The sequence below is a fragment of the Bombina bombina genome, chromosome 7, assembly GCF_027579735.1.
Source record: "Bombina bombina isolate aBomBom1 chromosome 7, aBomBom1.pri, whole genome shotgun sequence".
Classification (NCBI taxonomy): domain Eukaryota; kingdom Metazoa; phylum Chordata; class Amphibia; order Anura; family Bombinatoridae; genus Bombina; species Bombina bombina.
Genome location: NC_069505.1, coordinates 193,319,427 through 193,333,301, shown reverse-complemented (window position 1 = coordinate 193,333,301; position 13,875 = coordinate 193,319,427). Strand labels below are relative to the sequence as shown.

At 43.5% G+C, this 13,875-nt stretch overlaps 1 protein-coding gene across 1 annotated transcript in view; it reads right to left on the bottom strand.

Moving 5' to 3' along the window:
• The window catches only part of SLC1A2 (solute carrier family 1 member 2), a 162,836-nt gene that overhangs the window by 132,651 nt on the left and 16,310 nt on the right, over positions 1 to 13,875 (bottom strand). The window contains exon 2 of the mRNA XM_053689327.1: positions 631 to 1,639. Within this exon, the coding sequence (XP_053545302.1) occupies positions 631 to 1,639 (1,009 nt within the window). The remainder of the gene's footprint in view (positions 1 to 630; positions 1,640 to 13,875) is intronic.

Genomic DNA, 13,875 nt, shown 5'->3' with positions numbered 1-13,875 from the left:
TACAGATACGCAAGTACACTGATTTAAGGCTTATTACTATAATTTGTAGTAACAGTACAGATATGCTAGTACACTGATTCAAGGCTTATTTCTATATAATTTGAACTAACATTACATATATACGCAAGTACACTGATTTAAGGCTTATTTCTATATCCTTTGCACTAACATTACTGATACGCTAGTACACTGATTCAAGGCTTATTTCTATATCCTTTGTACTAACGTTACAGATACGCAAGTACACTGATTTAAGGCTTATTTCTATATCCTTTGCACTAACATTACAGATACGCAAGTACACTGATTTACGGATTATTTCTATATCCTTTGCACTAACATTACAAATACGCAAGTACACTGATTTAAGGCTTATTTCTATATCCTTTGCACTAACATTACTGATACGCTAGTACACTCATTCAAGGCTTATTTCTATATCCTTTGTACTAACGTTACAGATACGCAAGTACACTGATTTACGGATTATTTCTATATCCTTTGCACTAACATTACAGTTACGCAAATACACTAATTCAAGGCTTATTTCTATATCCTTTGCACTAACATTACAGTTACGCAAATACACTGATTTAAGGCTTATTCCTATATCATTTGTACTAACATTACCGATACGCAAGTACACTGATTTACGGCTTATTTCTATATCACTTGCACTAACATTACAGATACGCAAGTACACTGATTTACGGCTTATTTCTATATCCTTTGCACTAACATTACAGATACGCAAATACACTGATTGAAGGCTTATTTCTATATCACTTGCACTAACATTACAGATACGCAAGTACACTGATTTACGGCTTATTTCTATATCACTTGCACTAACATTACAGATACACATGTACACTGATTTAAGGCTTATTTCTATATCCTTTGCACTAACATTACAGATACGCAAGTACACTGATTTAAGGCTTATTCCTATATCATTTGCACTAACATTACAGATACGCAAGTACACTGATTTAAGGCTTATTTCTATATCCTTTGCACTGACATTACATATACGCAAGTACACTGATTTAAGGCTTATTTCTATATCCTTTGCACTAACATTACAGATACGCAAGTACACTGATTTAAGGCTTATTTCTATATCCTTTGCACTAACATTACAGATACGCAAGTACACTGATTTACGGCTTATTTCTATATCCTTTGCACTAACATTACATATACGCAAGTACACTGATTTAAGGCTTATTTCTATATCCTTTGCACTAACATTACAGATACGCGAGTACACTGATTTACGGCTTATTTCTATATCCTTTGCACTAACATTACAGATACGCAAGTACACTGATTTAAAGCTTATTTCTATATCCTTTGCACTGACATTACATATACGCAAGTACACTGATTTAAGGCTTATTTCTATATCCTTTGCACTAACATTACAGATACGCAAGTACACTGATTTACGGCTTATTTCTATATCCTTTGCACTAACATTACATATACGCAAGTACACTGATTTAAGGCTTATTTCTATATCCTTTGCACTAACATTACAGATACGCGAGTACACTGATTTAAGGCTTATTCCTATATCATTTGTACTAACATTATAGATACCACAGTCTCCCTGCACAGGGGCAATTTCTGCAGCCTGTACAATGAGGTGTAAGAGGGTTTATTTCTGCTGGTTATTTACAACCATAGGTCAGTATCTGCTTCCTCTTCATTAATAAAAAGCTGACAAGTGGCAGAAAGGAATGCACTAACCCTGTCTGATATATGCTCCTGAGGACCTTGTGAGGGCACAAAGAGGCCATCTGTCTCCCACATCAGGCAGAAAAAAAATAAACCCCTCATCTCAGCAGAACTCAAACTCTTCCCACTCAGACCTCACAGCTCTCCTGCTTACAAGTCAAGTCAAGTCAAGAATACTTTATTAGCATGACATTATTACATGCGTTGCCAAAGTAATATGTTACAATAAAACAGATCATTAACAATTTATAAAGTAGGAGTATAGTGGGTAAATATGATAGTTCATATAATATGATTGGGGTTCTGGTCATGTGACAGTCTGCTACATATCTTGCTACTATCCTTGTAGCTTTGTTGTTTTCTCCTAAGAGTACACATAGCCTTTCTTGTTCCGACATCTGTGGGAAGTCTGTTATTTCTTTCATTATTTTTGGGAAGTATTTATCCCTTAAGAGTTTGTATCTTGTACAGTACAAGAGGAAGTGCGCTTCAGTCTCTATGTCCCCACTGTCACACTGTGCACATTGTCTGGCTGCCCTGGGTCTCCATTTTGTCTGATATCTGCCAGTCTCTATTTCCAGCTGGTGGTCAGAGATTCTGTATTTAGTGAGTATCTGTGCTTTGGGTTGGTGACACTTGTGAGATACTCAGCTACTTTGTACTCTCTCTGTAATAACCTGTAACACTCCAGCTTGTTCTGTTGCCCTATCTGTTCCTCCCAGTGCCCAGTGTACCTCTCCTTCAGAGCTGTTTGTGAGGTGTTTGGTGACATATTGTCACTTGTGAGGTCTGGCATGAAAACAACTTGTTTATCATGTGCCCTCTGCTCACTCCATATTCACTAGTCATCTCAATGTAATGTGATGTGAATCTAACCAGGTATTAGCACCACAGGCAATATTAGTACTGATCCCCATAATACCCACAGGCTGCCCGCCCTCACTACCTCATGTTACCCACATGCTGCCCATCCTCACTATCTCTATTAATGTTACCCACATGCTGCTCGTACAGCCCTCACTACCTCTATTAACGTTACTCACATGCTGCCTGCCCTCACTACCTCTATTAATGTTACTCACATGCTGCCTGCCCTCACTACCTCTATTAATGTTACTCACATGCTGCCTGCCCTCACTACCTCTATTAATGTTACTCACATGCTGCCTGCCCTCACTACCTCTATTAATGTTACTCACATGCTGCCTGCCCTCACTACCTCTATTAATGTTACTCACATGCTGCCTGCCCTCACTACCTCTATTAATATTACTCACATGCTGCCTGCCCTCACTACCTCTATTAATGTTACTCACATGCTGCCCATACCACCCTCACTACCTCTATTAATGTTACTCACATGCTGCCCATCCTGCCCTCACTACCTCATGTTACCCACATGCTGCCCATCCTCACTACCTCTATTAATGTTACCCACATGCTGCCCATCCTCACTACCTCATGTTACCCACATGCTGCCCATCCTCACTATCTCTATTAATGTTACTCACATGCTGCCCATCCTCACTATCTCTATTAATGTTACCCACATGCTGCCCATCCTCACTATCTCTATTAATGTTACCCACATGCTGCCTGCCCTCACTACCTCTATTAATGTTACCCACATGCTGCCTGCCCTCACTACCTCTATTAATGTTACCCACATGCTGCCCATCCTCACTATCTCTATTAATGTTACCCACATGCTGCCCATCCTCACTATCTCTATTAATGTTACCCACATGCTGCCCATCCTCACTATCTCTATTAATGTTACCCACATGCTGCCCATCCTCACTACCTCTATTAATGTTACCCACATGCTGCCCATCCTCACTATCTCTATTAATGTTACTCACATGCTGCCCATCCTCACTATCTCTATTAATGTTACCCACATGCTGCCCATCCTCACTATCTCTATTAATGTTACCCACATGCTGCCCATCCTCACTATCTCTATTAATGTTACCCACATGCTGCCCATCCTCACTACCTCATGTTACCCACATGCTGCCCATCCTCACTATCTCTATTAATGTTACCCACATGCTGCCCATCCTCACTATCTCTATTAATGTTACTCACATGCTGCCCATCCTCACTATCTCTATTAATGTTACTCACATGCTGCCCATCCTCACTACCGCTATTAATGTTACTCACATGCTGCCTGCCCTCACTACCTCTATTAATGTTACTCACATACTGCCCATCCTCACTATCTCTATTAATGTTACTCACATGCTGCCTGCCCTCACTACCTCTATTAATGTTACCCACATGCTGCTCGTACAGCCCTCACTACCTCTATTAATGTTACCCACATGCTGCTCGTACAGCCCTCACTACCTCTATTAATGTTACTCACATACTGCCCATCCTCACTACCGCTATTAATGTTACTCACATGCTGCCTGCCCTCACTACTTCTATTAATGTTACTCACATGCTGCCCGCCCTTACTACCTCTATTAATGTTACCCACATGCTGCCCATCCTCACTATCTCTATTAATGTTACCCACATGCTGCTCGTACAGCCCTCACTACCTCTATTAATGTTACTCACATACTGCCCATCCTCACTACCGCTATTAATGTTACTCACATGCTGCCTGCCCTCACTACTTCTATTAATGTTACTCACATGCTGCCCGCCCTTACTACCTCTATTAATGTTACTCACATGCTGCCTGCCCTCACTACCTCTATTAATGTTACTCACATGCTGCCTGCCCTCACTACCTCTATTAATGTTACTCACATGCTGCCTGCCCTCACTACCTCTATTAATGTTACTCACATGCTGCCTGCCCTCACTACCTCTATTAATGTTACTCACATGCTGCCTGCCCTTACTACCTCTATTAATGTTACTCACATGCTGCCCATCCTCACTACCTCTATTAATGTTACTCACATACTGCCCATCCTCACTACCTCTATTAATGTTACTCACATGCTGCCTGCCCTCACTACCTCTATTAATGTTACTCACATGCTGCCCATCCTCACTACCTCTATTAATGTTACTCACATACTGCCCATCCTCACTACCTCTATTAATGTTACTCACATGCTACCCACCCTCACTACCTCTATTAATGTTACTCACATGCTGCCCACCCTCACTACCTCTATTAATGTTACTCACATGCTACCCACCCTCACTACCTCTATTAATGTTACCCACATGCTACCCACCCTCACTACCTCTATTAATGTTACTCACATGCTGCCCACCCTCACTACCTCTATTAATGTTACTCACATGCTACCCACCCTCACTACCTCTATTAATGTTACTCACATGCTACCCACCCTCACTACCTCTATTAATGTTACTCACATGCTACCCACCCTCACTACCTCTATTAATGTTACTCACATGCTGCCCACCCTCACTACCTCTATTATTGTTACCCACATGCTACCCACCCTCACTACCTCTATTAATGTTACTCACATGCTGCCCACCATCACTACCTCTATTATTGTTACCCACATGCTTCCCACCCTCACTACCTCTATTAATGTTACCCACATGCTACCCACCCTCACTACCTCTATTAATGTTACTCACATGCTGCCCACCCTCACTACCTCTATTATTGTTACCCACATGCTACCCACCCTCACTACCTCTATTAATGTTACTCACATGCTGCCTGCCCTCACTACCTCTATTAATGTCACTCACATGCTGCCCACCCTCACTACCTCTATTATTGTTACCCACATGATTCCCATCCTCACTACCTCTATTAATGTTACTCACATGCTGCCCACCATCACTACCTCTATTAATGTTACTCACATGCTGCCTGCCCTCACTACCTCTATTAATGTTACCCACATGCTACCCGCCCTCACTACCTCTATTAATGTTACCCACATGCTGCCTGCCCTCACTACCTCTATTAATGTTACCCACATGCTAACCACCCTCACTACCTCTATTAATGTTACCCACATGCTGCCTGCCCTCACTACCTCTATTAATGTTACCCACATGCTACCCACCCTCACTACCTCTATTAATGTTACCCACATGCTGCCTGCCCTCACTACCTCTATTAATGTTACTCACATGCTGCCTGCCCTCACTACCTCTAGTAATGTTACTCACATACTGCCCATCCTCACTACCTCTATTAATGTTACTCACATGCTACCCACCCTCACTAACTCTATTATTGTTACCCACATGCTACCCACCCTCACTACCTCTATTAATGTTACTCACATACTGCCCATCCTCACTACCTCTATTAATGTTACTCACATGCTACCCACCCTCACTACCTCTATTAATGTTACCCACATGCTACCCACCCTCACTACCTCTATTAATGTTACCCACATGCTGCCTGCCCTCACTACCTCTATTAATGTTACCCACATACTGCCCATCCTCACTACCTCTATTAATGTTACTCACATGCTGCCTGCCCTCACTACCTCTACTAATGTTACTCACATGCTACCCACCCTCACTACCTCTATTAATGTTACCCACATACTGCCCATCCTCACTACCTCTATTAATGTTACTCACATGCTACCCACCCTCACTACCTCTATTATTGTTACCCACATGCTACCCACCCTCACTACCTCTATTAATGTTACTCACATGCTGCCCATCCTCACTACCTCTATTAATGTTACTCACATACTGCCCATCCTCACTACCTCTATTAATGTTACTCACATGCTGCCTGCCCTCACTACCTCTATTAATGTTACTCACATGCTGCCCATCCTCACTACCTCTATTAATGTTACTCACATACTGCCCATCCTCACTACCTCTATTAATGTTACTCACATGCTACCCACCCTCACTACCTCTATTAATGTTACTCACATGCTGCCCATCCTCACTACCTCTATTAATGTTACTCACATACTGCCCATCCTCACTACCTCTATTAATGTTACTCACATGCTGCCTGCCCTCACTACCTCTATTAATGTTACTCACATGCTGCCTGCCCTCACTACCTCTAGTAATCTTACTCACATGCTGCCTGCCCTCACTACCTCTATTAATGTTACTCACATGCTGCCCGTACCACCCTCACTACCTCTATTAATGTTACTCACATGCTGCCCATCCTGCCCTCACTACCTCTATTAATGTTACTCACATGCTGCCCATCCTCACTACCTCTATTAATGTTACCCACATGCTTCCCATCCTCACTACCTCTATTAATGTTACTCACATGCTGCCCACCATCACTACCTCTATTAATGTTACTCACATGCTGCCTGCCCTCACTACCTCTATTAATGTTACCCACATGCTACCCACCCTCACTACCTCTATTAATGTTACTCACATGCTGCCTGCCCTCACTACCTCTATTAATGTTACTCACATACTGCCCATCCTCACTACCTCTATTAATGTTACTCACATACTGCCCATCCTCACTACCTCTATTAATGTTACTCACATGCTGCCTGCCCTCACTACCTCTATTAATGTTACTCACATGCTGCCTGCCCTCACTACCTCTATTAATGTTACTCACATGCTGCCTGCCCTCACTACCTCTAGTAATGTTACTCACATGCTGCCTGCCCTCACTACCTCTATTAATGTTACTCACATGCTGCCTGCCCTCACTACCTCTATTAATGTTACTCACATGCTGCCCATCCTCACTACCTCTATTAATGTTACTCACATGCTGCCCATCCTCACTACCTCTATTAATGTTACTCACATGCTGCCCATCCTCACTACCTCTATTAATGTTACTCACATGCTGCCTGCCCTCACTACCTCTATTAATGTTACTCACATGCTGCCTGCCCTCACTACCTCTATTAATGTTACTCACATGCTGCCTGCCCTCACTACTTCTATTAATGTTACTCACATGCTGCCCGTACCACCCTCACTACCTCTATTAATGTTACTCACATGCTGCCCATCCTGCCCTCACTACCTCTATTAATGTTACTCACATGCTGCCTGCCCTCACTACCTCTATTAATGTTACTCACATGCTGCCTGCCCTCACTACCTCTATTATTGTTACCCACATGCTGCCTGCCCTCACTACCTCTATTAATGTTACTCACATGCTGCCCATCCTCACTACCTCTATTAATGTTACTCACATACTGCCCATCCTCACTACCTCTATTAATGTTACTCACATGCTGCCTGCCCTCACTACCTCTATTAATGTTACTCACATGCTGCCCATCCTCACTACCTCTATTAATGTTACTCACATACTGCCCATCCTCACTACCTCTATTAATGTTACTCACATGCTACCCACCCTCACTACCTCTATTAATGTTACTCACATGCTGCCCATCCTCACTACCTCTATTAATGTTACTCACATACTGCCCATCCTCACTACCTCTATTAATGTTACTCACATGCTGCCTGCCCTCACTACCTCTATTAATGTTACTCACATGCTGCCTGCCCTCACTACCTCTAGTAATCTTACTCACATGCTGCCTGCCCTCACTACCTCTATTAATGTTACTCACATGCTGCCCGTACCACCCTCACTACCTCTATTAAAGTTACTCACATGCTGCCCATCCTGCCCTCACTACCTCTATTAATGTTACTCACATGCTGCCTGCCCTCACTACCTCTATTAATGTTACTCACATGCTGCCCATCCTCACTACCTCTATTAATGTTACCCACATGCTTCCCATCCTCACTACCTCTATTAATGTTACTCACATGCTGCCCACCATCACTACCTCTATTAATGTTACTCACATGCTGCCTGCCCTCACTACCTCTATTAATGTTACCCACATGCTACCCACCCTCACTACCTCTATTAATGTTACTCACATGCTGCCTGCCCTCACTACCTCTATTAATGTTACTCACATGCTGCCCATCCTCACTACCTCTATTAATGTTACTCACATACTGCCCATCCTCACTACCTCTATTAATGTTACTCACATGCTGCCTGCCCTCACTACCTCTATTAATGTTACTCACATGCTGCCTGCCCTCACTACCTCTATTAATGTTACTCACATGCTGCCTGCCCTCACTACCTCTATTAATGTTACTCACATGCTGCCTGCCCTCACTACCTCTATTAATGTTACTCACATGCTGCCTGCCCTCACTACCTCTATTAATGTTACTCACATGCTGCCCATCCTCACTACCTCTATTAATGTTACTCACATGCTGCCCATCCTCACTACCTCTATTAATGTTACTCACATGCTGCCCATCCTCACTACCTCTATTAATGTTACTCACATGCTGCCTGCCCTCACTACCTCTATTAATGTTACTCACATGCTGCCTGCCCTCACTACTTCTATTAATGTTACTCACATGCTGCCCGTACCACCCTCACTACCTCTATTAATGTTACTCACATGCTGCCCATCCTGCCCTCACTACCTCTATTAATGTTACTCACATGCTGCCTGCCCTCACTACCTCTATTAATGTTACTCACATGCTGCCTGCCCTCACTACCTCTATTATTGTTACCCACATGCTGCCTGCCCTCACTACCTCTATTAATGTTACTCACATGCTGCCCATCCTCACTACCTCTATTAATGTTACTCACATACTGCCCATCCTCACTACCTCTATTAATGTTACCCACATGCTGCCCATCCTCACTACCTCATGTTACCCACATGCTGCCCATCCTCACTATCTCTATTAATGTTACTCACATGCTGCCCATCCTCACTATCTCTATTAATGTTACCCACATGCTGCCCATCTTCACTATCTCTATTAATGTTACCCACATGCTGCCTGCCCTCACTACCTCTATTAATGTTACCCACATGCTGCCTGCCCTCACTACCTCTATTAATGTTACCCACATGCTGCCCATCCTCACTATCTCTATTAATGTTACCCACATGCTGCCCATCCTCACTATCTCTATTAATGTTACCCACATGCTGCCCATCCTCACTACCTCATGTTACCCACATGCTGCCCATCCTCACTATCTCTATTAATGTTACCCACATGCTGCCCATCCTCACTATCTCTATTAATGTTACTCACATGCTGCCCATCCTCACTATCTCTATTAATGTTACTCACATGCTGCCCATCCTCACTACCGCTATTAATGTTACTCACATGCTGCCTGCCCTCACTACCTCTATTAATGTTACTCACATACTGCCCATCCTCACTATCTCTATTAATGTTACTCACATGCTGCCTGCCCTCACTACCTCTATTAATGTTACCCACATGCTGCTCGTACAGCCCTCACTACCTCTATTAATGTTACCCACATGCTGCTCGTACAGCCCTCACTACCTCTATTAATGTTACTCACATACTGCCCATCCTCACTACCGCTATTAATGTTACTCACATGCTGCCTGCCCTCACTACTTCTATTAATGTTACTCACATGCTGCCCATCCTCACTATCTCTATTAATGTTACCCACATGCTGCTCGTACAGCCCTCACTATCTCTTTTAATGTTACCCACATGCTGCCCATCCTCACTATCTCTATTAATGTTACCCACATGCTGCTCGTACAGCCCTCACTACCTCTATTAATGTTACTCACATACTGCCCATCCTCACTACCGCTATTAATGTTACTCACATGCTGCCTGCCCTCACTACTTCTATTAATGTTACTCACATGCTGCCCGCCCTTACTACCTCTATTAATGTTACTCACATGCTGCCTGCCCTCACTACCTCTATTAATGTTACTCACATGCTGCCTGCCCTCACTACCTCTATTAATGTTACTCACATGCTGCCTGCCCTCACTACCTCTATTAATGTTACTCACATGCTGCCTGCCCTCACTACCTCTATTAATGTTACTCACATGCTGCCTGCCCTTACTACCTCTATTAATGTTACTCACATGCTGCCCATCCTCACTACCTCTATTAATGTTACTCACATACTGCCCATCCTCACTACCTCTATTAATGTTACTCACATGCTGCCTGCCCTCACTACCTCTATTAATGTTACTCACATGCTGCCCATCCTCACTACCTCTATTAATGTTACTCACATACTGCCCATCCTCACTACCTCTATTAATGTTACTCACATGCTACCCACCCTCACTACCTCTATTAATGTTACTCACATGCTGCCCACCCTCACTACCTCTATTAATGTTACTCACATGCTACCCACCCTCACTACCTCTATTAATGTTACCCACATGCTACCCACCCTCACTACCTCTATTAATGTTACTCACATGCTGCCCACCCTCACTACCTCTATTAATGTTACTCACATGCTACCCACCCTCACTACCTCTATTAATGTTACTCACATGCTACCCACCCTCACTACCTCTATTAATGTTACTCACATGCTACCCACCCTCACTACCTCTATTAATGTTACTCACATGCTGCCCACCCTCACTACCTCTATTATTGTTACCCACATGCTACCCACCCTCACTACCTCTATTAATGTTACTCACATGCTGCCCACCATCACTACCTCTATTATTGTTACCCACATGCTTCCCACCCTCACTACCTCTATTAATGTTACCCACATGCTACCCACCCTCACTACCTCTATTAATGTTACTCACATGCTGCCCACCCTCACTACCTCTATTATTGTTACCCACATGCTACCCACCCTCACTACCTCTATTAATGTTACTCACATGCTGCCTGCCCTCACTACCTCTATTAATGTCACTCACATGCTGCCCACCCTCACTACCTCTATTATTGTTACCCACATGATTCCCATCCTCACTACCTCTATTAATGTTACTCACATGCTGCCCACCATCACTACCTCTATTAATGTTACTCACATGCTGCCCATCCTCACTACCTCTATTAATGTTACTCACATACTGCCCATCCTCACTACCTCTATTAATGTTACTCACATGCTACCCACCCTCACTACCTCTATTAATGTTACTCACATGCTGCCCATCCTCACTACCTCTATTAATGTTACTCACATACTGCCCATCCTCACTACCTCTATTAATGTTACTCACATGCTGCCTGCCCTCACTACCTCTATTAATGTTACTCACATGCTGCCTGCCCTCACTACCTCTAGTAATCTTACTCACATGCTGCCTGCCCTCACTACCTCTATTAATGTTACTCACATGCTGCCCGTACCACCCTCACTACCTCTATTAATGTTACTCACATGCTGCCCATCCTGCCCTCACTACCTCTATTAATGTTACTCACATGCTGCCTGCCCTCACTACCTCTATTAATGTTACTCACATGCTGCCCATCCTCACTACCTCTATTAATGTTACCCACATGCTTCCCATCCTCACTACCTCTATTAATGTTACTCACATGCTGCCCACCATCACTACCTCTATTAATGTTACTCACATGCTTCCTGCCCTCACTACCTCTATTAATGTTACCCACATGCTACCCACCCTCACTACCTCTATTAATGTTACTCACATGCTGCCTGCCCTCACTACCTCTATTAATGTTACTCACATGCTGCCCATCCTCACTACCTCTATTAATGTTACTCACATACTGCCCATCCTCACTACCTCTATTAATGTTACTCACATGCTGCCTGCCCTCACTACCTCTATTAATGTTACTCACATGCTGCCTGCCCTCACTACCTCTATTAATGTTACTCACATGCTGCCTGCCCTCACTACCTCTAGTAATGTTACTCACATGCTGCCTGCCCTCACTACCTCTATTAATGTTACTCACATGCTGCCTGCCCTCACTACCTCTATTAATGTTACTCACATGCTGCCCATCCTCACTACCTCTATTAATGTTACTCACATGCTGCCCATCCTCACTACCTCTATTAATGTTACTCACATGCTGCCCATCCTCACTACCTCTATTAATGTTACTCACATGCTGCCTGCCCTCACTACCTCTATTAATGTTACTCACATGCTGCCTGCCCTCACTACTTCTATTAATGTTACTCACATGCTGCCCGTACCACCCTCACTACCTCTATTAATGTTACTCACATGCTGCCCATCCTGCCCTCACTACCTCTATTAATGTTACTCACATGCTGCCTGCCCTCACTACCTCTATTAATGTTACTCACATGCTGCCTGCCCTCACTACCTCTATTATTGTTACCCACATGCTGCCTGCCCTCACTACCTCTATTAATGTTACTCACATGCTGCCCATCCTCACTACCTCTATTAATGTTACTCACATACTGCCCATCCTCACAACCTCTATTAATGTTACTCACATGCTGCCTGCCCTCACTACCTCTATTAATGTTACTCACATGCTGCCTGCCCTCACTACCTCTATTAATGTTACTCACATGCTGCCCGCCCTCACTACCTCTATTAATGTTACTCACATGCTGCCCATCCTCACTACCTCTATTAACGTTACTCACATACTGCCCATCCTCACTACCTCTATTAATGTTACTCACATGCTACCCACCCTCACTACCTCTATTATTGTTACCCACATGCTACCCACCCTCACTACCTCTATTAATGTTACTCACATGCTGCCCATCCTCACTACCTCTATTAATGTTACTCACATACTGCCCATCCTCACTACCTCTATTAATGTTACTCACATGCTACCCACCCTCACTACCTCTATTAATGTTACTCACATGCTGCCCATCCTCACTACCTCTATTAATGTTACTCACATACTGCCCATCCTCACTACCTCTATTAATGTTACTCACATGCTGCCTGCCCTCACTACCTCTATTAATGTTACTCACATGCTGCCTGCCCTCACTACCTCTAGTAATGTTACTCACATGCGGCCTGCCCTCACTACCTCTATTAATGTTACTCACATGCTGCCCGTACCACCCTCACTACCTCTATTAATGTTACTCACATGCTGCCCATCCTGCCCTCACTACCTCTATTAATGTTACTCACATGCTGCCTGCCCTCACTACCTCTATTAATGTTACTCACATGCTGCCCATCCTCACTACCTCTATTAATGTTACCCACATGCTTCCCATCCTCACTACCTCTATTAATGTTACTCACATGCTGCCCACCATCACTACCTCTATTAATGTTACTCACATGCTGCCTGCCCTCACTACCTCTATTAATGTTACCCACA